Consider the following 25898-nt stretch of genomic DNA (forward strand, 5'->3'; position numbering starts at 1 on the left):
GTCTTGCAAGGGTCGATCAAAGAAGTTGAGTCCTCATGTTGTGCGTCAGGTGCAGAAGCTTGCTTCAAACAAAAGACGCATTAGTGCTGCCAGCATTGCGTTAGAGGTTGCAGAAGCAGAATATCATCTCCAGGTGTGAAAGAGCAGAGCTAGGTCAAAGGACAGAGGGGCCAGGAGTGGCACTGGGGTCGAGGCTATAAAACCTGACATAGGTCAGCAGGGTGGACCAGCCTGCAGTGTTACAAATGTCTTAGAGAGAAACTCCAGAGGATAAAATTTTAGAGGCTACCACACTCCGGTTCGAGTAAGCTCTGACCCCGAAAGGAGCGGGGTGACCAGAGGACACGTAGGAGAATGAAATAGCACCCACAATTCATCTGCTGAGCATCAGCTTGTTTGCAGGGAGACCTCTCCTTGAAGGGCCATAGCAGACGAACAGCTGCTCCTACTTTCGCCACAGACTCCTTTTGTGGACGTATATTTCCAGTGACACAGTTGGTTAAGCTTTAACTGGTCTGAGTCTTGGAAAGGAGGATGAAAGAATGCCTGGAGCATAACAGGTCGTGGGACGACCAAGTGTACCTTGGTAACATACCCTGATCTAGGGTAAAGAAAGGCACTGGAACAAGGGGGCCACAGAGAGGGCCTTAAGATCCCCCACTCTCTTAAGAGAGGAAATGACCAGTAGAAACACAGTCTTGACTGTGTGAAGGCTTGATGGGAAGCCCTGATAGGACCTCTAAAATGACGGCCAAGTCCCACACAGGCACTCAAGGTTGTGCTGGAGGCCTTTTGCGAACTGTTCCTGAAGGAATTCTAGCGCTGGGACAACCGGGCAGTTAACTACAAATGCCCATTGGGAGTGGAAGCATTTGCATTGACATGCGAGCGCAATCTGCGTAGTCGGCTCTATCGAGCATGCTCTGCTCCCAAGCAAGAAACACACAGGCTATGCGATTCCCCCCAACCCCGGTAATATATCATGGGCAAGGAGGAACACAAAGCGGGCAAGAGTGCTTTCTTAAATGTTTCCCATAATTATTTGGACATTACCACTTACCCTTGAAAAACAAACACACAGAGCACTTCTGAACAAACAGAAGCTTGCACGGGCTTCACTTCATGTGCTTTTTATAACTTCCTGGTCGTGACGGCACCCTGCCTTTGACACCACGCATTCCAGACTAATTACACACGTGATTCGGAGGGCGGACAACATGGAAGCGTTCCCAAATCGTTGTTTATGCAGCTCGAGTTCCTGTAAGAAAACTACTTTTTTTTTTTTTTTTTTTATAAGGGTATGGATGATTAATCTTACAGATTATATACCATTTGTTACACATTCAACTAATACACTTCTGCCAACCTCAAAGGACCAGACATTTTATGCAACCAAGTTATTGTAATAATTCTTGTTTTATTTAATTGGATTTCTGTTGCTATATCCACAAAAAAAAATTTTATATAATAGTACATTTTCTGACCAGAACAAATGGTTTTAGTTTAATATGTAAGATCTAACTTTCCCACTGTAACTGCTTCCCCAAAAAGTCCTAGAAGAAACAACTTTGTAATTTATTTGGTAGTGTATGGGCTATGAGTGATTAATCTTTATAAGATATGTAAGATCACCTTGGGCAGTTTGCAGTTTGCATTTTAAAGAGAAAGCATACTTAAAGGGTGTGGAGTGGAGTGATGGGACACTTTGAGAGGGTCTGCTGAGTTACTAGCAAGCTTGGTGCCACATACATTAGCCATATTAAAAATGTAGGATATAATAGATTGATGAATTATGCATCCTAAAATGCTTTGCTTGCATTGTCAGAGTATTCAGTTATAAGCAAATGTATAAGAAGTAAAAATGTCTGGATCAAAAAAAGTTTTAGGTGTTAGCTCTCAGCCAGGTAGACGTGCCAGTTTAATGCAGCCGCCTCTGCCTACAAACATGGATAAAATGAACACTTTTACAATTTCCTCTCTCACTCTCCCTCACACTGATTAAACAGAGGTGTGCCTAATTAGAAACACACATGATCAGACACATGATGCAAAGTACTATGGTCACACACATTTGTGGTTGCTGACATTTACCGAACCTTTGATCTTTCGTATTGCTACTTTCTTGTTGAACCAGATTTTTATATTGCCTTGCCCATATTTACTCGTGCCCCGAGTCAAACAAAATTAAAATCACTACGGAACAGTCACTAAACACTACGTAGAAAAATAGAAAACACAATGCTCAGGACATGAAGCTGGAGAAATAAATGTTTATTGTTCACTGTAGGCTAAATGCATGTTGCAAAACAAAAATAACCTGTGCATTTTGCACTTGTACAAAAAGACAAAACAGAAATCTTGTGCATTTACACGTAGCACTTGTAAAAACAAACAGAAATCTTATGAGTTTGCCACTTGTGTACAGTAAGCCCATGTAAAAATAAAGTACAAAAATATACAAATAAGTGCATTACTCAGCCCAGCATCATGTCTCCGTACTGGGTCATGCCACAGGGCTTCAGCCACATCACAGGCCACATTTTGTCTGGCCAGGCAACAGGGGGAAAAAACCCTGGCATGCCGTATCCAGGCTTGGCATGCCTCCACACCTGTGTCACCACAGGCAAGTCCCATGGCTTGCAGAAGATTTACTTTGGTGTAGGGTTGGCGTTCATATACCTTCCATCGCCATGAGGAGAAGAATTCTTCAATGGGGTTTAGGAAAGGGGAGTACGGTGGAAGGCAAAGATTGATAAAACCTTGGTTCATATTGAACCACTCTCTAACCTGGAGGGCTCTGTGAAAACTCACATTGTCCCAAACAACAACATAGATGGGATGCTCATCCTGCTGCCCTACAGAGCATCTCGCATGTGATTGAGTGAGATTTGGTAAGATTAAACCCAGCTTCATTCATGTACACGTATTCATGGGGTCTTTCCATTGCATCCAGTTGAAGAACCCTCTGTAGAAATAGATATAGTTTTGTAAGTGATAGGCCACTACAGTAAATCACTACTTAAAGTAATCAACATCGGATGTGTCTGGATATTTGCCAACCTGTACATACTGGAATCTTTGCTCTCTGACTCTGTCTGAGTTGCGATCAAAGGGCACTCTGTATAGTTGTTTCATGTGCAGTCTGTTGCGGTTGAGGACACGATCAACAGTAGAGAGGCTGACACTGATGATGACCCTCAAAATGTACATGGTCCTCAATGATCTTCTGTTGAATTTCACTCAGTTTAATAGCATTGTTCTCACGGACCATATCTCTTGGTGGGGGGAGAACATACCTGTCCTCCCACCCCCATGTGGCAGTCTTTCAATTCTACAAAAAGAGAACATGGAGTTACAAAAAATATACATGGAATACTAGGCCTACAAACAGTTAGACCAACCCTCCATGACAATACTACAGTACATTGGTACAGTGATGTTCTGAAACATATATTTACTTACAGTATACTGTGGTACAGTATATAGTCTGTCATACAGTAATTGCTGTCAACATTTACATACTGTATTATAATGTCAAAAAAGTTAATTACCTGTTCTCTTCTCTAAATCTTCGGATTATGGTGGACACAGTGAATCTACTGATGTTTGGTTGTACCCTTTGTCCAGCCTCCCTCATGCTTATACCATGGACAAAAACATGGTCAATCGCAGTAACTCTGATTTCATCAGATATTACTGTTCTTTGTCTTCGCTGACCACCTCGACCTCCTCTCACACAAACTCTTCCTCTCAGATTTCTATCTATTGTAGGGTCTCACAAACCAGTGCTCTCTGAACTGGCTTACTTTATATGTTCCCTCACATCATTAGCCACAAGTGTGATCCATTTGGAGTTGTAGTGTTCAAGTGGTGAAACTTGTGCTTTAATTGTGTTTGAATTTTGTCACCTGTGCACACCATTATGCAGCACGGGTGCATCACAATGAAAATGTGTTGGGAAGTTGTGCCTAAACAGGTGAAAAGTGCTTATGGTTTTGCCAAAAGAGTGATTGATTTAATCAGTTTAGTGTTTTAGCAATTGAGAAAAACTGTAAATGCTGATTTGGATTTCCCTGCCTGGCTATTAAACTGTTTAACTGCATTTGCATCCACCTGCACTTGTACTTTCCAGATAATAGGTAGTGTTTTGACCCCATGCATTCAGACACTTGCACGTATGCAGTGCAAATGAAAATGGATATTAACTTTTGAAATAAGTTTGCTTCATATGCATTAGCAATTGTGTTAATATAGTAAATGTATATAGTATATATACATATGGAATAGTGGGATTTATTTTAGTAAAAGTCTGACATTAAGGTTATGTATGTTTCTTGAATTAATTTATTCAGTTAAATATATTTTATTTTCCACTTACTCATTTTTTTCATTGGCCATTTCCATCGACTAGATAGTTCTTCTCTCCTTGAACCTGGAACAAAAACCTAAACCTGAAAGAATGCAAATTCTGGAAATCCAAATACTGTATATACGATGTGCAAACAGATAAATGGAATGCATAGCCAGCTTTAACCTATATCTATAAAATAATGTAATACATTTTTTATTTTACCTGTGTTTTAGTCAGGTTGGTATAGCACTAATGCACAGAGAAACAAATACATATAGTAATCTAATTTCTGAGGCACAATAGTGCTTTAGAAATGTGACCATTTTAGAAAATGCCATCACTGAAGATAAATGTTTTTTGAATCGAGTTATTTAATTAGATTATTTTCTGCCATTTATTCATTTTGTTGTTGACCATTTCTATCTGCTAAACAATTTCCTCTTTCATGTACAGCAGGTTGGCTAGTGTTGCCAAGTAGACATGGCAGAGAGAGAGAGAGAGAGAGAGAGAGAGAGAGAGAGAGAGAGAGAGAGGGGGGGGCTTGTTTTTCTCAGCAAACAAGGCCAATTACACTCTTTTGACCTCCTGGCCATTGAGGGCTTCAGTATTGACTGTTAGTCCAGGTTACTACTCTGGTGCCTGTGAAATGTTACTGAGAAAAAAGAGGACTTTAAACTCGTCTGAACTACCTGGTATATACTAAGTCTACAGCTAATTTTATGGTTATCTTTTCCAATAGTATACTATTAATTTAAGCTTTAATTGACTGAAGTGGCAAGAATATTAACAGACTAGCATTTATATATCTAGGGTACTACTTCCAGGTGTCCTACCTGCTGCAAAACAGGGTACTTGTCCATATTTCTGCTTATTACTCAGTGCCCAATTTTAATAGTACTATGTGTTTCCCCTGACTCTCATGGAGTGGACAGAATTGACTGCAAAGTTACATTATTAATGAGCGTTAAATTTGTATATCAATGCGATATCTGGGTCAGGTTTGGAAATTCGAATCATTTAAATGTTAATTTCTTTTCTTCATTTTCAGAATTTTGATAAATACATTTCAGAGGCTTAGAAAAAAAGGAACATTAAGTATAGAGAATTCACTAGTGTTTTTATTGCCATCTATGCCATACACACACACACACACACACACACACACACACACACACACACATATATATATATATATATATATATATATATATATATATATATATATATATATATATATATATATATATATATATATATATATATAAAAATGCCCTCATTACCAACAAAACTGTTAAACAAAATCTATGTAAAAAAAAAAAATCTTATATGTTTATTTAGTGGGAGAAGAATTTGGTTTCCATGAATCAACAATAAGGTTGTTGGTGAGTTAAAATTACTACAAATCTACCAGCCTCTTCTTAGATCTACTGAAAGTTTGAGGCCATACAGTATAATGTGTAGAATGTGCTTTTAGTAGATTTTAGGATTGCAGCTAAGTTGCCTTACAAAGTTGTTTACCAGTATGTAAGCTGTATTTGATTTTCACAGCTTTCAACAGCAGAGTTTGGCATATTGGCAGTAGCAGTGCTAGACTAATGACTCATGGGACATTAGAGTTTATCACGACTACATAGGCTGTTTTGACCAGGTCTCTGCAGTAAGACCGTGTTATGAAAAATGGTTCCGCCTCTCTATCTCTAGAGCAAAATGTAATTTATGTAATGTTAATAAATATATTTTTCTGCATGGCTGGTTATTGTTAATGTGTAGAATTAATTTCATTGCAGGTTACCATTAACGTCTTGATGTCATGTTCTTAAAACATTTTTTTTCCCCACAGATACATTGCCATTAGGGTCATACTGTTCATTTGAGTTAAGCTCCTGTGGGTGGACAGTTTCTGATACGCAGTCTTCTTGGAACCTTGCCAGTGGAGAACAATTATCCAGAAATACTGAGCTATTAGGAACAACACTCCAAAACACTCAAGGTGAATGCTTCAATGCAGATAACAGTTGCAATATTTCTTTTCATATATATAAATGAATTTCATTGTATAATAAGGAACAAATTATAACCTGCCTAACGATCATAAATTATACCTTTAAAAGCACTGAGGTATTTGAACTGCTGCTAAGTTTCCTGTTTTTTGTACCAGAGAGGCCAGAATTGTAAACATAAACTTGCAGAGCATAAATGAAAACTTGGCCAGCACATTCAGAAACCATGATTAGTGAAAAGGAAACCTAAAGTGCTTCTTTCTCATTGTATACTTGAAAGGTTACGTTTGGTAGTTTTGGCACAATTCTATAGAAATGTAGTTAATGTCACAAGATACATTTCTTAGCTGTCAAACTCAATGATTGTATAAGAACACCAATAATTGCAACCGTCTTAGCCTTGCTCAATAGGCTTTTTTGTTGTGGCCAAAAAAAAAATCATAATTTACCTCACAATTTTATATCATAATATCAAGATCTCTCAATTGCTCTTTTGGGATTCTGTTTCTCCTGTTTTCATAGGAGGTTACCAAAGCCGCAAAATAGATCTCCATGAGATACAAGCTCTCTGCCTTTCTCATGTTGCATGTAAAATGGAAAGATGTTTTTTAAGTCATAAATGCCACAGATGGGACTTTCCCCACAACTGCATTTCTTAAAAAACGAATGGCACATTTTACTTGTATGCTGTGTACATAAACAGACAGAATTAAAATATGCTTTCGACATAATGATTTAGGAGAAGACTGGGAGAGCTTAAATATTACACATTTCTTCTTTATTTTGGCTGGTTAAATGAGCACAGCTGTTTAGTTCATGGCTGATTGGTATCCAGTTGTGTAATTCCAGTTTAGTGCAATGCATTCTTGTCTTTCTGTCAAATTCACAAGATGAATAGAAACTTGTACAATTCTTATTCCTAATTATTATATTGTTTTTCTATTTATAACCCTATAGATATAGCTTCCTCTGGTTTCAAGGAATCTGGAAATGGTTTTTACATTTTAGCTGGTACAGTACAACTCAAAATAATAACATTAAAAATAGATGAGTCAGACTGAAAAAGTCATGCAAAACGCAAATTTTTTGCAAAAACCTTTGTAATGTATTAGTAGGTAATTACTGTACAAAGTGAAACTCAATACTTTTAAACAAAATTAACATATTTTAAACAATGAACTATGATACCATGAGACCATGATGTTTAAAATTCGTTTTATAATGATGTGTGTTTTTTAAACTCAGAACAAAACTTCTCTTTTGAATGAGACATACAATCTACAAAAGTAGGAAAATCTGTGGGCATGTGAGTACTTTAATGTGTATTTAAAACAATAAAAATGAGTAAACTTTTACTTAATGGCTGCTCATGCTCATAAACAAACATAACGATATGTGCCAATACTGTAATACCAACTATACTAGATGACTTTAAAAACACAAAATACAGTACAAGCAGTTTTGGAACTGAATCCCGAATACCTTCCTACACTGTTCTTGAGAGCATTACATAAGACATTCATCTCATCTCTTTTATATCCTGTAAATGGGATGTCATTGGAGATTTGCTTCAAATAGAAGATGGGGGATTTTACTTGAATTGGAGGAAGAATTGTAAGCTACATAGCAATCAGAAAATGATACAGTGGTAAATAAATAAAAAAATACTTTGCAAGATTACATTACAGCCTCTTAAATTCGTTAGAAATAAGTGGGAAACTTTGAGCTGACTGTTATTATAATGTTTTTGGCTGGTAATGAAGTGATACCAAAAACATTAATCATGGTTGTGCGATTGTTTGATTGTTCTGGTGATCTGCACTATTTTGAGTTTCACATTTAAGCTTTTAAAGCAACTGAATTTTTTATGACCACTTGAGTACTAAATGTCTCGCATATTAGTTGAAAAACTTGATGTAGATAATTGTTATTGCCTTATATAATCAAATACTGGCTACTAAGGTATCAGAAACCTGACACAACAGCAGTATGTCCTCTATTGACAGACAATAATTAAATTTAGAATGTGGCATTTCCTGAAGAAAATGTGAGTGGTATAAACTGAGTGCACTGATAAAATACTGATAAAAATCTAAAGTAATGATAAAAATTGTATTTGACATTTCTGCTGGCAATTTCATCTAATTGTTTCCTAGGAAATGGAATAATACACACATAGACAACCCCATGCGATTGCTGGAAAGTACACTTGGGCACACTTGGAATCCTGCTCAACCAATCAAATTGTTAAACTATAACAGTTATTGTTTTGCATTATAGTTTTATGTGGTAGATTTGCACTTTTAAATGCTTATTTACAACAAAATTTCTATTTCCTTTTTTTCTTTGACATAAAAGAAAAAAGACTAAAGCTACTATTCTTATATTAACAGAGGGACCCTTTAAATTTAAGTTTATACTTAAATAATGCTTAAATAAATTATATTTACATAATAATTTATATATAAATAATATATATTGAAACTTTTCAACGTGTGCAATTTCTACACATATACAGTCTTTTAAATAAATACCTTTCTTAGAAATAACAACTGCTTTTTATTTCTCTTATTCTTTTTCCGCTCTTTTCTGTTCTCTTTTCAGGACAGTTCCTGTTTCTGAAGGTCAGAGGCCATGCTAATGGAAATGAAGCATCAATTTACAGCCCTGCACTTCCTTTGACTCTGTCTAGGCAAAATTGTCAGGTGAAAATTCTGAATGGCTATATCTTGCTCACCAGTAAGACAGAATTTTAAAGTTATTCGTGGCTGCCAATTTGATGCATTTAAAGTGCCCTTTAGTCCAGTTTTGTAGTTTTCCTTTAAATTAAATTCATGATTTGTACACAAAGGTGAGCTTTCAGACATGTCTAATATGTGTGTGGCTCTTTCAACCTTTTTTATGGTTGAGACCTATCCTGGGTATTCACTCATATTTCAGGGCACTAATGGCTTTGTTTGACAAGTCTGAGGTCATTACTGTAAATTGTGTTTGTTCTGATAATACATACTGGATGCGCTGCTTTTTTAGTAGCAATTTTTCATTTTTCGTCTCTCTTGTTGATCCATTTTTAACATTTTTTTTTGTGTGTGTGTGTAGCTGCACTTCTCCTTGTACCTGTATGGGGATTTTAACGGCACAGTTCGTCTGTCGGTGGTAGAGAACGGTTCTTTAGTGACCCCTTTAGTGTGGGAGAGGGCTGGACACTGGAAGGACAACTGGCAAGATGTGACTCTACAGATCACTGACCTTCTAAATGGGTGAAGGACATTTTTTTTTTGGCAAACCAGTGAATTTAATGGAATAATGTGCACACATTTTGAACTGATTCGGTAATGACTGCAAGGATACATGAACCTCGAGGATTTGGCTTTGGGTTGAATTTTTTGGCTTTACATGTTTTGACTGTAGGATCCATCTGAGAGTGCAAGCCCTTTGGGAAACTGACTCGGAAGCTGACGTTGCGCTGGATAATATTTCTTTAAGTGCTACATGTTTTGACACAGGTGACTTTTCGTCCTCCCACACACGTTTCATCACTGTGACACCCTCTGACAAAAGCAAACTGCTGTTTGTTAATTAAATAGTTATGTCCAGAAAAGCAGGGATACAATGTAATCTTGTTTTATTTATCCATTATTGATTTTGATGTTTACTTGATTGTTCACTTTATTAGGAACACATTCATGCAGTTATCTAAAAGAGTTTGACCCAAATGCTGCAAACTGTTTGTTCTTGTTTTAAGCCCTTTTCTTCATTGTCTTCATGATCTAATCAGATCTAAAAGCTTTGCTTCTTGGCCATCAACATGACCTGGACTCCATCAGCCAGTTAGATATCCTGAGTCCTCTTCCTGAGCCTTCTGCTTTAGGTGCAGTGTTTTACTCTGACTGATTAATGACAAATTTACAGAACATTAATGGTTGTTTCGGTTTCTTAAATCAAGTCTACTATACTAAAAAGCACATAAGTGAACCACAAAGAAGATCACAGTTAATGTTGCTTTTTCAGAGGTATCTCCAATGACATGGTTGTTTACCTCATGTGGGGCCAGTGGATCCCGGGGCCCTACTCAAGCGCAGTGTGACAGTGCCTATCGCAACACTGATAATAATGTGCTGGTTGGAAAAGAAGGCCCTCTTAGAGGTGTTCAGATGTGGAAGGTGCCTGCTACCAACAGATACAAGTAAGTGTTCATCAAAGTCTCTTAAAGGCTGCTGTGAGGGAAATGAATGTCCCATTCAGTTTCATTTTGTCTATTTGAACAAATGAATGTATTTAATTAGCAAATCTTCACTTCACTTGAATGTCAAGTTAAAAGCATACCACAAACCAGCAATCCCCCTGATTACTGTCGGATACAATTCAATAATTTCTGCACTGATGTGGGCATTTTTAACACCACTTTTACATGAATCAAAAATAATTTTGATTAATTCCACTTACTTCCACTGACAATTTAAGCAATCCTGTTTTATTCTATCGTTAGTCTTGTGGCTGTTATACTTTTGTCTTACTGTTGTTGGTGCTGTTCCAGGTGCTGGAACAAATTGGTTGTTTTGCTGCAAAGGCAAATCAATTTGGAATATGCATAATTTTATAAAGTACCTCTTTCTGATCAACACGTCATAATTAAATACCAAACAACAGATGTTGCATTATATGCAATTTAGCACCAATTTACTTTTCTTTGTCCCTTTTGCAACCATGTCATAATAGCCAGCTAACTAACACTTAAAAACTGTCACTTAAAAACTGTCTTTGATAACCATCTGATTATGATTTGCCAAAACAGATACAAATAGGTCATCTTTGCATTATAAGCTCTGCATGTGCATGGAGCATGGGTATAATACACACAAAATAGAGAATAGGCTGTAACTTTTTGAACGCCCACTCCTATCAACCTGAGAGTAAAAACAACTTGTTTCAGTAACCATTGTTTTTGACTCCCATAAAGTCCAGGCAGTCTTCCAGGCTGGCCTTTTAACATCGTATGTTACTACTACATCTATATGGCATGTGATATCAAGAGTTATTAAAAACAGAAAAAGTGTCAAAGTACGACACAAAGCCAAGCTCCCAGACTGTAGGCAATAGATACATCCATGAGCCTGTTTTTGCTCTGTGTTTAAACAAGCTGGAAAGAAAAGACATATGCCTTGTTCTTTGTTCCTAATCATTAACCATTGAACTTTGAAGACTATGAGTTTAATCCTTATTGAAGATGCGGTGTTATCCATTCATTAGTCAGGTCATTTTATTTTACAACGGGCTTTATGATTACTCTTAAGTGCAATAAAACACAGCTTTACTGTTTTGTTTTTTTTGTGCCTGTAAATGTAGTTAAATAATAGATGTGAGCCGGCAGTACTATCAGACATGAGAAAAGGATTAAAGGAAAGAATAGCAGAAATTTTGTCTGCTAGATTCCAACACTTTAAATATAGATAGATAGATAGATAGATAGATAGATAGATAGATAGATAGATAGATAGATAGATAGATAGATAGATAGATAGATAGATAGATAGATAGATAGATAGATAGATAGAGTGAGGAAAATAAGTATTTGAACACCCTGCTATTTTGCAAGTTCTCCCACTTAGAAATCATGGAGGGGTCTGAAATTGTCATCGTAGGTGCATGTCCACTGTGAGAGACATAATCTAAAAAAAAAAAAATCCAGAAATCACAATGTATGATTTTTAAACTATTTATTTGTATGATACAGCTGCAAATAAGTATTTGAACACCTGAGAAAGTCAATGTTAATATTTGGTACAGTAGCCTTTGTTTGCAATTACAGAGGTCAAACGTTTCCTGTAGTTTTTCACCAGGTTTGCACACACTGTAGGAGGGATTTTGGCCCACTCCTCCACACAGATCTTCTCTAGATCAGTCAGGTTTCTGGCCTGTCGCAGAGAAACACGGAGTTTGAGCTCCCTCCAAAGATTCTCTATTAGGTTTAGGTCTGGAGACTGGCTAGGCCATGCCAGAACCTTGATATGCTTCTTACAGAGCCACGCCTTGGTTATCCTGGCTGTGTGCTTCGGGTCATTGTCATGTTGGAAGACCCAGCCTCGACCCATCTTCAATGCTCTAACTGAGGGAAGGAGGTTGTTCCCCAAAATCTCACAATACATGGCCCCGGTCATCCTCTCCTTAATACAGTGCAGTCGCCCTGTCCCATGTGCAGAAAAACACCCCAAAGCATGATGCTACCACCCCCATGCTTCACAGTAGGGATGGTGTTCTTGGGATGGTACTCATCATTCTTCTTCCTCCAAACACGTTTAGTGGAATTATGACCCAAAAGTTCTATTTTGGTCTCATCTGACCACATGACTTTCTCCCATGACTCCTCTGGATCATCCAAATGGTCATTGGCAAACTTAAGACGTGCCTGGACATGTGCTGGTTTAAGCAGGGGAACCTTCCGTGCCATGCATGATTTCAAACCATGACGTCTTAGTGTATTACCAACAGTAACCTTGGAAATGGTGGTCCCAGCTCTTTTCAGGTCATTGACCAGCTCCTCCCGTGTAGTTCTGGGCTGATTTCTCACCTTCCTTAGGATCACTGAGACCCCACGAGGTGCGATCTTGCATGGAGCCCCAGTCTGAGGGAGATTGGCAGTCATGTTTAGCTTCTTCCATTTTCTAATTATTGCTCCAACAGTGGACCTTTTTTCACCAAGCTGCTTGGCAATTTCCCTGAGAACTTGCAAAATAGAAGGGTGTTCAAATACTTATTTTCCTCACTGTAGATAGATAGACAGACAGACAGACAGACAGACAGACAGACAGACAGACAGACAGACAGACAGACAGACAGACAGACAGACAGACAGACAGACAGACAGATGTAGTAGTAGCAGTAGAAGTAGTTACTAGAGTAACTCAAATAATCGCTTACACTTAATTATGGTGACCAACAAAGCATCACAGAATGAACAAACCATAAGGTAGATGGTCTACAACCACAGACCACATGTAGTTCAATTTCTGTTAGCAGGTAACTGAGGCTTTAGAGAGCACATGCTAACCAAAAATGAACAATTAAAGATTGTGAACAAGGTTTTTCAACTTTCCAACATTTTAACGATACAAAAACTTGCTTCCCTGCACATTGCCATGGTTGACACATACATAGCCTCATTCACTCTCAGTAAGCATCCTGCTTTTTAGTAAGCATTGTCCTGGCTAGGGCTGTGGTGGATCCAGAGTTTTTCTTGGGAACACTGGGAATAAAGGAGGAACACACACATATTTATACACAGTAGCAATTTGCATACTGGCACGTTTTTTGGAGGTCTATCAGAACTTGCACATGTGGAGAAAACATGCAAACAAAGTACGAGTTCAGGATTGAAACCCTGGAACTATGTGATGGCAGTGCAATCTGCTGTACTCACCATGTCGTTCAATTAAAATCTAAAGTGAGGAGAATATAGAATAGAGAAAATGTATTGCAGGAATGTCAGAGAATTCATTTGCATACTCAATTGAATGCAAAAAAAAATCTTAACATTTTGCTGTAGTTTATAAACACTGTGGCTACTTCCTTCTCAGAATCTCAGCATATGGTGCTGCAGGAGGCAAAGGGGCAAAAAACCATAACAAACGCTCGCATGGTGTCATCATTTCAGCCATCTTCACACTAGAGAAAGGAGACACCCTCTATCTTCTGATTGGTCACCAAGGGGAAGATGCTTGCCCAGGGGTGAGTATAAGTGCAAAATTAAAGAATAGGAACAAAAATATAATCCAGATAAAGTAACTTCTCTGCTGTTTTAAGGTCTCAGTTGACTAAATGGAAAATATGGTTGTTTTGAACGAGGAAAATGTATTATACAAAATGTACAAAATGTAGTGTCTCTTTTAGGCTCTTTTCGTTATGTCACGTTGGTGCAAATTTAGACCGTCCTTCGCAACTTTCATCTCTCGTCCTTGTGTTTTGTATTTATTACTACAGAGGAACCCTCTGACTCACAAGATTTGCCTAGGTGAGTCATCAGTGATTGAGGACAGGTTTGAAGGTGACAGATCTGCTACGGAATGGGCCGGGGGTGGAGGCGGTGGTGGGGGCGCCACGTTCATTTTCCGCGTAAGCTTGGTACTTTTTTCTTCGTGCTAGCCTCTCCCAACATGAGCATATTCCTTTAAAGGGGTGACAGTGCCTAAAGGAAACCATGTGGTTTGCAATCTTTAACATTATATGCATGACTACAGCATTCTTGAGACATGCTGAAAGCATTTGAAGTCATCAGAACTGGGCCAGCAGATGAAAGTGGGGGGAGGTCATAGATAATAACAGTGCTTTACGTTGTTCTTTGATGAAAAGCTAATCTCTTTTTTTTTTTTTTTGGATGTACTGGTGCAGATGGAGAATGGGGAGCCAGTGCCTCTTCTGATAGCAGCAGGTGGAGGAGGAAAGGCTTATCTGGAGGACCCTGAGAGCAGTTTGGATCAGATCCCTATGGAACAGTATGAGAATGACACAGTGGCATCTGGAGTCAACGGCAAAACTGGCGCTGCAGGTCTTCATCTACCTCTTTAGCTGTTAGACGAATTGAACGTCTCTAATTAGCACTTAGCAGCAGAAAATCGATAGTTACTTCACTTAAACTCACTGAAATGGCCAGTGAATTGCCAGGCATTTTGAAGCCTTACAAAAAATAATAATAAAAAAAACACTTTAAATTTGGAACACTTTTCTGCAGTCTTGTTATGTGCGCCATTTTCCAAATGTGTGTCAGATTTCTGAAGCAGACCTGTTTTGTCTGTGCTGTTAAAAAACTAATCAGTCTGACATTAAGGAATGTTTTTAGGCACATTTTTCTTATATTATGTTTTGAGAGAACAAATTGGAGATCATTTGTTGGAGAGTTTGTGCAACATCAACTGAATTTAATAGCTGATGGACTTGTCAAGTGACTTGTCAAACATTTAGTGGTTCTGTGTGTGTGTGTGTGTGTGTGTGTGTGTGTGTGTGTGTGTGTGTGTGTGTGTGTGTGTGTGTGTGTGTGTGTCTTTATAAAGGAGGGGGAGGTGGTTGGAAAGCCTCCACTACTCACCTGTGGGCAGGAAAATCTCTTTTTGAAGGGGCTGAAGGCGGCTCACCTTGCCCTCAGGCACTGTCTAAACTCGGCTGGGCAACCTTCGGAGGGTTTGGAGGAGGAGGAGGATCCTGTACTGCTGGAGGAGGAGGTGGAGGATACAGAGGTTAGTGTATTGATTTAGACACACATTTACCATCAAACAAGCTGATTTGCCCCCGGAGATATTTTGTGTTTACATATGTAACTTTCTGTGAAAAGACCTTTACATTATAAATATACAGCATGCACAAAAATATTGTTTATGCAATATGCTGGTCTCTAAAAGACATCTTTTGCCTTTTAAAGGTGTAGCAAACATAAAATTTTGCACGAAATACTATCCATGAAGCAGAAATTATGGTTTGAAACACATTGTGCTTTAAAGTGATAGGAAAAGGTCATCCAGAGAGCTGATAAAAAAAAAAAAAAAAAAAAAAAAAAAAAAAGGTAGGTCTAATGAGGAAATGCAAGTTTAGTAATGAAGATAATGGTTTAATGTAGTTATGATAAAATGAAAGCTCTAATTTCAGAAGGAATCAGCAGTGAGAAAGTCATTAATATGCCTGATACCTCATTTGATTACTAAGTGGTTTGGATGAAAAGTGGTTTGGATGTAAAAATTGAAAATTAGCATTAACAGTGTTTTAGAGCAAAACATATTTCTTTAATGTTCCTGAATGCTGATTGTCAGCATTAAACATTAATATATAATCAGAAGGATTTATATTACAAGAAATGTATCAGTGGCTTGAACTCTGTTCTTGCAGTATTAAAACACAAATTAACAAATACAGTGGTGATTATATTCGAGAAAATATATGGACAATTTAAAAAGTTGCATTAATGTCACATGAATGGGTCTGTGTACTTTGCTGTCATTCACTCTTTTGAAAATGGAAAACTAATGATGATTTAAAAACTTTCTTTCGGCTTCTCCCATTAGGGGTCGCCACAGCGGACCATCCGCATGTTTGATTTGACACATGTTTTTACGCTGGATGCCCTTCCTAACGCAACCCTCCCCATTTATCCGGGCTTGGGACCGGCACTAAGAGTGGCTGGGGTTGGTTCCCTGACCAGGGATCGAACCCGGGCCACAGCGTTGAGAGAGCCGCATCCTAACCACTAGACCACCAGGAAAACAAATGATGAAATAACTATGTTTAAAAATATTTAAATCTATATATAACTAACTATATAAAATAATTTCAAATATGACTCATTGATAGTTTTGTGACATCTAATTATCTGATTTTGAGTTATTTAGCTTTTGAAAAGCCTAGATGTAAAATAACTGGTCAACAATCAGAAATTGCCCCCCAAATGTTCTACTATTGTTTGTGATCTTTGAATATGTTGATCTAGTTTGTATCATATTATTTATCATTTGTGCAAAAGGCTCCAGAGTGAAAGTCGTCCTAATACAAGATGCGAAGTGAAATTCCCTTTTACTTTAAAGTCAGGGTTTTTTTTTTTTTACATTGGAAATATTGTCCAATTTAGGGCATTATTCATATTTGGTATTTTAAGATTTGTGTAATTAAATTAGTAGGCAAAATAGATCAATTTAATTTTCAGGTTTTTTGTGTTTGTTCTCAGAAACAATAAGAAGGTGATTTCAATACTGAATTATGAATTGTTTTATATTTGAAAATAGAATAAAAAAAAAGGCACACAATGTACACGACCTGAATACTGATACAGAATAGAGATATGCTATTCAGCTGGATGAGTACATAACATTTTTTTTTGCAAATTGAATTTGTATGTTTTTTTAGTTTGAAGTCCACTAAGAATATGATGGTCTTTTTTTGTTTTATGCCATCAGCCATTATATGACTCATCAGTACATGCCGACGCGTCCCACACGTCTGTCTGCCTATCAAAGAAAAGCTTTGAAGTACATGTTTATGTTAAATTGGTCTTGTTCTCAAAGTGCTTTCATGCTTCACACTTCTGTAAAGGTGGTGATGTGTCCCAGGCTGATGACCTCACAGCAGATGGACAGGATGGCATTTCTTTTGTCCACCCTTCAGCAGAGCTGTTTCTGCAGCCTCTGGCAGGTGCTTGGTACACACACTCACCCATACACACAGAATTAGTCATGGGGACAGGATATATTCTATATTTAATAAAATATTAAAGTATATTTTGAGAACGATTGGAAGGCTTCCATGCAATGACCACATTCCAATATTCCCAATTGTTTACATTAACTCAGAAATAAGCATCAAAAAAGCAAAATTATGGTACAGTCTTTTAGAAACATGGACCTAAGTTGTATGGCATGGGATAGATAAATATCATGCTATTTTTTTTCCATTAGGAGAGATATTATTCAACACTACATCTTTCCTGCTGACCTACATCTACCATCTGAGCAGCTCTTTAATTTCACACACTCTCACTATCACCTCCTTTCACACCAATACTCACACTTTCTCTCGCTCTCTCAAGCTTTTTTTTCTCCCTTCCTCCTCATCTTCCTCCCTCATGTCATGTCTTATCATCTCCTTCCTTCTTATAGCACTAATCCCAGCTGCTTCTCCTCCACCACTCCTTCACATTCTCATTCATCTCATTTGGACAGATATTTGTTCACTTTTACTGCTTGTGTCCATTTCATGGTCAATCTGAACATAGAAATGCAGCTTACGGCTTCTTCATTAAGAATGCTGTGTATGCAGACCTTGATCAGTTCAAGTCTATTATTATATCATGATCATTTAGAATTCTTAATGTGTTTACACATGTGTTGGTCTGATTGTAACAATTATAAATTTGTACACAATATGTATATTATACAGCGGTTTATCCATATGGGTGTGTGTGGCAAAGTCTCACAGTGTAGAGTTCCTATTAAAAGTATTGGAACAACAAGAACAATTCTTTGAGGTTTGTAATATGTTAAAAGACAATTTAAGTTTGAGACAAAAAAGATAAATATGAGATGCCATTAGGTTTCCGGCTTTTATTTCCAATATATTTAAAAACTTAGGTGGCACCTTGTGTTTGAATCACCTATTGTTAAAGTGATTAAAATATTGGACATGTTTATTGTTGTACAGGAATATTTAAGCTAAATGTTTACTCTTTCTTTGAGTTCTGGGATTAACCTGGTAAGACTGTATTTTTTAAGTCTATTGGCTTGCTGTTCTTACTTATGGAAGTGTACTGTAACAGAATTTAAAAAATGTTACTTCTCATTTTTTTAACTGTGTTCCAACATTTTTTTATACTATAACTATAACTAGGGATATTAAACATCCACTGGGACACATATCACACTGCCCCATGTAAGAGGGAGGAGCAGTGGATCGAATAAGACAGGTTTTCTAGGCTTTTATTTATTTATTTATTTATTTATTTTTATTATTACCGTGTTTTTCGCACTAAAGGCCGCTACTTTTTTCCCACGTTTTGAACCCCGCGGCTTAAACAACGAAGCGGCTTATTTATGAATTTTTCCCGGGTTTTTCCCGGTTTCACAAACTTCAAGCGAAAAAACTGAGCGACATAACATTAGACCAATGAAATTTTCGAACGGAAACAAAAAAGCGCACCTCACCTGTGTTCTGAGCTGCACGGCATCGGGAGAAAAAACGTTTTTTGTTTTTTTTACGCAAGACGTTGCCAAAAGATGACCTCCCAAGAGAAATAGTTGTGAAAGGAAGGAGGAAGACAGTGAACCATGACTTTCTTGGTAGGCTACTGTTTAGATACAAGCCGTTGTAGCGCGTTGAGTCAGGGTAAAGGGAGAGCTCGCTAACTCTAGTTGCAACAGAAATCATATAAGCACAGACTGGTTTCCAAAACTCGTGCTTTTTTATGTTTCTTGGCAACAGCGTTATGGGTTAGTCAAAGAAACTTAGAAATGAGCATCAGAAAATAATAAGGACATAATCCTCGGTCTTGCACACGCAGTAATAGCGGAAAAATGCAGTGCCAGGCTATTCCCCAAATACCGCTCTGCTCTTAAAGAAAGCGCAACATTTTTTTCCTGTTACACCGTCTGTAACGTGTCTTTCGTTAAAGCCTGTGTAAAGTTCATTAGTTTCAGTGTAGAAGGCTTATAGACAGGTGCGGCTTATTTATGTTCAAAATAAAAATATTTTTAAAATTCAGTGGGTGCGGCTTATATATGCGCTTTATAGTCCGGAAATTACAGCATTTCTTTTTTTTTTTTTACTAAAAATTGGACTAGTATAAAATCATCCTTCACATCCACCAAGTTTCAGATAATTTCTTCTGTAAGATGTCGTTGAGTTGGATCTTCTGAAATCTGCTAACCTGTAATGAATGTATTACTTGTGCCTTATGATGTGACACATCTGCCATGCTGAATAAAATAAAAAAAAGTCACAAATAAAAGGTTAAATAGCAAATAATTTTTTTTTTAATTTTTAAGGTAGCATTCTGTGTCCCTGTTATGTCATCAGTTATGGAGAGTCATGGAGAAGCTGTAATTGAAGTGCACCTGAACTGCAGCCACTGCCAGTCTCAGAGCTGCAAACGTGATAAAGATATCAGGTTCATTATCTGCCTATGTCACAACGATGAGAATCTTGCTCCAGACAATGTTAGCTGTATAGGTAAGCAGACAGACGATATTTAACCGAAAGCAATGCCATTTTTATATTTCATATTAGATACATATATGTAATAAATAAAACATGACAAGATGTTATTATAGGACAGTAATCTACAATGGGGTGGTGTGATGTCATTTCAACCACAACAAGTATTATCATTCTATAACAGCATGTCCTGAAGTGTTTAGTTCTCTAACACCGCTGTCATTTTAATGTTGTGTTAATGTTAATGTTTAATGTTTAATGGAATGGGACCTTGGAATTTCATAAATATTAAATAAAGGTTGACTTGCAGCATATAAATCAATATAAAGTAAAGGTTATTATAGAAATGATAACACATTATAGAAGTTCATATCAATTATTTAGAGTAATTACGGTGATAATGTCAGAACCATAAGTTTAGAGAAAATGTATTGCATACTTTATGGTTTAAATGTATATAATTCATAATTTGTCACTACATATTGTGATGTGATATAACTCAGGCATAAGCATAGATGATCTACTATCAACTTTCTCACTTTTCTTGCTCTATTTCAGCAGAAACACAGGGTTCCATGGTCACTGGACACCCGTCCTTGTCTCTGGTAGTGGCGGTGGTGGCGTCCGCTGTGGTGACGGGTGTCGTGTTGACCTGTGCTTGCCTCACTCTCAGTAAGAGACTCTTCCAGTTGTGCCTCAACTCCGTCCCTTCAACATTCCACCGCCTCTGACTATTCCTACCCCTCTTGCTTTCTTTGACCGTACTGGTGCAGAACAACACCGGTTGTGCAATGAGTCCTAAACAGGAACAAGTCATTAAACAATATATTAAAATTTTATTTTTATCAACTTTAGGATTGCTAGAGTTGGAGTGTGTGGTTACATGGTAATGAAAATACACAAACGGGGAAAAAAATTGAAGGAAATAATGACATGCTGTATTCAACCTATAATTATAGGTTAGGCCACATTGTTCAACCTTACATGCTGGATTATATTATAAAAATGGAGATCAAGATGAACTCAGACAATGAAATAGATTTAAAATAAACTGATCTTTGGGAACCTCTAAATATTAGACAAAAATGCTTTAGAAACCATATAAGTGCATAGCAGCACAATAGACCATGTGCAAACAGCTTTTAGAAAGTCGACCAAATTTCATAGAGAGGTTTCCAAATGAGCTTTTAGGTGCATTGTAAAATTTAAATGTGCAGTAATGGTCCATGCATAGTGGATATAAAACACTTGTAACAATAAAATAGTTAAGTATGATCGCTAAATGCTTTGCTAAATGAGCAAACCGTGAAAATAAACTTTAATAATATCAAGGAGAGTAAAATCTATATTAATTTGGTTTATTTGAAAGAATAAACAAATTGTAAACATCTGTATTAACCTGTACATCTGTATCTTCAACCAAGTATTTTGTATACAAATATCTTAATGAATGTTTGTAGTTAATAAATGGCATATATTTTTATACCTATATAATAACTTATACTATATTGCCAAAAGTATTGGGTCACCTGACCTTCCCTGCTATATGTGGTTCCTTTACTGGAGGCAAAGGATGCGCTTTAGATGCGCTATAATACAATTTTGCATTCACTTAAATTTGGAAACCCAAAACCTGTTCCAGCATGGCGATGCCCCTGCGCACAAAGTGAGCTCCTTGAAGATCTGGTTTACATGCTTTGGAGAGAAAGATCTTGAGTGGCCTGCTATAGAGCTCTGATCTCATCGCTACTGAACACTTTTGGGATGAATTGGAATGCTGACTGCACCCAAGGACTCCTCACTTACATCAGTACCTGACTTTTGTAATACCCTTGTGGCTGATGAACACAAATATCCATTAACAGACTCCAAAATCTGTGGAACATCTTCCCAGAATAGTAAAGGGAATGAGCAAATTGGGACTAAATGTGGAATGCAATGCTCAAATCCTAGTATTACAAAAGTCAAGGGAGATCATGTGGCAGATGGAGTCTTTAAACCAGAAGTGACATGACAGCCATATTGAACCCTACTGCTCAAAGCATTGAGTACAGTAGGGAGTCAATAATGAGACTGTTATTAACCAATTCATTATTTTTTTTTATAAAACTAATGTATGCATGTGCATGTAAGGCTACATTAGTTTATAGCGTGCAACTATTATTGCTGCTAATTATTCATTATTATTGCTGCTGATTAATACCTAAAACCCTAGGGCTTTTTAAGTATAATTTCTAGCCCAGGGTGGTTTCATGTATATCTCTGTACTGTTTATAAAAATGTGATGTGAGCATTAATGTAAGCATTATATAAATAAACAGGCATGAAGTGTTGGTATTTGACCCTTCATCTAATGTAATGATTAAGACCAAAATCTCAGTCCATGCATGCATTACTTTTGCTTTCTTGCTGACTAAAAGAGAACCAGATTTTCCAAAGTCTGAAAGATAAAAAAAAAACAACAACCCTGGCACCAATTTATTTTAAACAATAAATCAAAGTAATCAGACCTGCCAGCTTCTGACATGATTATGATGAATTTTATGCTTTTTCACCTATTCTTATTCCTGGAAACATTGAAATTGGTCACAAACTCAGCTTCATAATGCTTTATTTACGAAAAAAAAAAAAACCCTGATACAACATTCAGGTGTAGTCTTGCTTGTTTGGAATTAAGTCTTTGAAATACTAATTTAAACACCTGTATTAAAAAGAAGAAACTGTTAAAGACTAGTTTGTAATTTTAGAAAAAAAAAAAATGATATCAAAGCAATAATAAGATTCATGCAGTGCTTCATCTGGTATGCAGTGCATAAAATAAATGGAAAAGGTTTTATATTTAATAATTAATGACAACTTTGCACGCTCTTGGAATTCTCTCAAGTGGCTTTATAAGGTAGCATGCTACATTGCTTTTCCTACAGTCATGAAAATGTTTCCAGATATGCTGAGCACTTGGCTTAGTTTTATTCATTTGTTCTTTTGGAAATAAATACAGCACAATAGTACAAAGGCATTAGTGATAGCCTCATAGGTATGACAGAATTGTGGATGAAGGAGGTATGGAGTATAATAAAGAGAGTTATCTTTTTGTGCCTTTTTTCCTTTAGTATGTTTTAGTGCAGGTGTTCTAAATAAAATAAAAAAAATAAAATAAAATGAAATGAAAGGAAACCCTGTGTCCAGCTGCACAGTGTCACTTACTCATTTTGCTCAGATGCACAGTCTCTCTCTCTTTCTGGCATTGAGTTGTTCACTGCAAGATTCACAGGATATATATAGCAACCAGTTAATCACACAGAAGTGTGGACACTCACTCCTTAGCACTGTCTCTCTGTGACTAGTTCCTCATCCTACAGCTCACGGTTTACCTCCCCCTTGCTGCCACAGCATTATTTTTACAAATTATCTACAAGCTTCCAAGCTTTTTATTCATACTGGATATATAATGTTATGAAGTGTGATACACTTCAGAGTGATACACTTTAGTTATATGAAGTGTGATACACTTCATATCACTGTTAGTTCATGAATAAATAGTCAGGATTGTTATAGAGCATTTCTTTTTAAGAAACATGTCTCAGAAGCCCAATCTCTTTGATTTGCTACTGCTAGACTAGGAATCTTAATACGCATATCAACTGGTGATTACTCCTGAGCTCTATTGGTGGTTAACGCTTGTCTTTTCCCATGAGCTCTCCCTAATGCAGGTTGGTAGTCTGTGCTTGGGCAACACCCCATCCCTTCCCCTCTCTTGTCCCACTCACTTCCCTGGGTCAACAACCTGCCGGCTTCGCTTCACGCCCACAGCAAAGGGAACCCCTCACCTCCACGCAGTGCCCCCCACAGGCAGACTACCAACCTGCAGTGGGGATGAGGACGCCCATTCCTAAGGGTGAGTGTTTTCTGCTCATCTGGCAGTGCAGAGGGCAAGTGCCTCACCAAACCAGATACAGTTTACTCCTTAAAAATGGTTTTGGGGGCATTTGAGTATTATTTAAGGAAGAATGTTAGTGAATTTCAAAGCTCTCCTTAACTAAAATATCCCCAGAACGTCCACAATCCTTAAAAAAAAAATGTCTTTCGAACAAGATTGAGCTGAAAACAGTGTGTAATGTGGGTATTCTGTTATGTTCATTTCTTGTTTTGTCATCTTTGTGCTCTGTGTCCTGCAGTGTACTACCGCAAGAAGAACCAACTCCATGCAGTCCGGTTTTGTTTACAGAGCCCCGAGCATAAGCTAAGCAAGATTCGCTCCTCCATCATAATGACAGACTACAACCCAAACTATTGCTTCGCTGGTAAAGCCGCCTCACTGTGTGAGCTAAAGGAGGTTCCACGCAAGAACATCACCCTCCTCAGGTGATCTTGCTATATGGACTAATTGGTCAAAATCATATCCAGAGTAATCTGTATATTCTAATAGTAGGCTAGCATGCATAATATTACAATTACATCACACAACTTTAGATTTCTAAGAGGAAAAAACATTTCTCGTGATGTTTTTTATAGAACCTTTAAAGGAATAGTCTGCCCTTGAACACATAATATGTTTACTTCAAAATATTCGTAGTGTGTTTTATATTTAAATACTGTTTTTGGCTGTTAATAAGTTTTTTTTTTTTCTTTCCTGTTTAGTAAGCTCAAAAGCTATTCATAAAAGAGCTCAAACATCAGTGTTAGTTCCAAAAATATTAATAGAGTAAGAAGCATTTTCCAGTGATGTTTCAGATCATATTGATGGAAAATCCACTGTAGAAATAGTGAAGACAGCATACCTAATATCAGGCAACAAGTCCCAAAATGCAATGCAGCTACTGCATAAAATAAAGTCGTACTGAGTTACGGCAGAGCGTTTGACTAGGCTAGTTACAGATCTATGAGATGATAATCATATGATAGGTAGTCGGATGGCATTGTGGCTAGAGTAGAAAAGTGTTAATCATAGTGAAAAAATAGACCAGTTTGTCAATAAACTAAAAAAAACAACAAAAAACAGCATTTTATTAAAAAGTTATTCTTGAACTAAATGCACACTATATGGGGAAAGATTTACGGATGCGCCACTATAACATTTGTATGAGCTTTTTTGAACACCCCTTAACACATTTTGTCCCCAATTGCTATTAAAATAACCTTTAATCTTCTGTAAAGATGTTCAGCCACAAGGAATTTAGTAAAGTCGGGTACTTATGTAGGGTAAAGGGAGGCCTGGGGTGCAGTAAGTGTTCCCATTCATCCCAATGCTGTTCAATAGGGTTGAGGTCAGCGCTCTATAGCAGTCCATTCAAGATCTTCTACTTCAGTTCATGTGAACCATACCTTCATGGAGCTCCACTTGTACACAGGGGCATTGTTATGCTGGAACAGGTTTGGGTTTCCCAGTAAAAGTGGTGGACCAATGTAATGCTAACGAATCCAAGTACACTCAATACAAATAAATACTATTGCCCATACAGTTTATGAAGTTTAATATGTCATTCATGTGGGTTTTTCTTTAAGTATCCCTCTTTCAAATGCAGGTTAATTTCCCATCATGATTTCTTCATTTATTTTTTTTAAGTATTGTCTGTTCAAAAACATCAAAGTAAAGAACATTTTGTTTGCAGGGCTTTAGGACATGGTGCTTTTGGGGAAGTGTATGAAGGTCAGGTTCTGGGTATGAACGGAGACAACACTGCCATGCAGGTTGCTATCAAGGTCAGTATCACTGGTGGCATGTTCAGACTTGGGTCTGAGTTTTATAGCTCTAAATAGATTTTGTCTTTCTTTCCACACCTGTGTGATAGACTCTTCCAGAAATCTGCTCCGAGCAAGATGAGATGGATTTTCTCATGGAGGCACTAATTATGAGGTATGTTTTACAG

At 37.3% G+C, this 25898-nt stretch overlaps 1 protein-coding gene across 2 annotated transcripts in view; it reads left to right on the forward strand.

Moving 5' to 3' along the window:
• Window positions 1–25898, forward strand: part of ltk (leukocyte receptor tyrosine kinase) — a 63940-nt gene that overhangs the window by 32244 nt on the left and 5798 nt on the right. The window contains exons 7-22 of one of the 2 annotated variants that reach the window (XM_083543574.1): window positions 6192–6341; window positions 8956–9056; window positions 9451–9611; window positions 9763–9857; window positions 10130–10222; window positions 10363–10537; window positions 13926–14076; window positions 14329–14460; window positions 14737–14893; window positions 15396–15578; window positions 17419–17517; window positions 19894–20046; window positions 20590–20703; window positions 24207–24393; window positions 25641–25731; window positions 25821–25885. In XM_083543574.1, the coding sequence (XP_083399700.1) occupies window positions 6192–6341; window positions 8956–9056; window positions 9451–9611; window positions 9763–9857; window positions 10130–10222; window positions 10363–10537; window positions 13926–14076; window positions 14329–14460; window positions 14737–14893; window positions 15396–15578; window positions 17419–17517; window positions 19894–20046; window positions 20590–20703; window positions 24207–24393; window positions 25641–25731; window positions 25821–25885 (2107 nt within the window). The remainder of the gene's footprint in view (window positions 1–6191; window positions 6342–8955; window positions 9057–9450; window positions 9612–9762; window positions 9858–10129; window positions 10223–10362; window positions 10538–13925; window positions 14077–14328; window positions 14461–14736; window positions 14894–15395; window positions 15579–17418; window positions 17518–19893; window positions 20047–20589; window positions 20704–24206; window positions 24394–25640; window positions 25732–25820; window positions 25886–25898) is intronic. The other variant, XM_083543575.1, reaches the window with a different exon arrangement.

The sequence above is a fragment of the Silurus aristotelis genome, assembly GCF_946808225.1.
Source record: "Silurus aristotelis genome assembly, chromosome: 6".
NCBI classification, from domain to species: Eukaryota; Metazoa; Chordata; class Actinopteri; order Siluriformes; family Siluridae; genus Silurus; species Silurus aristotelis.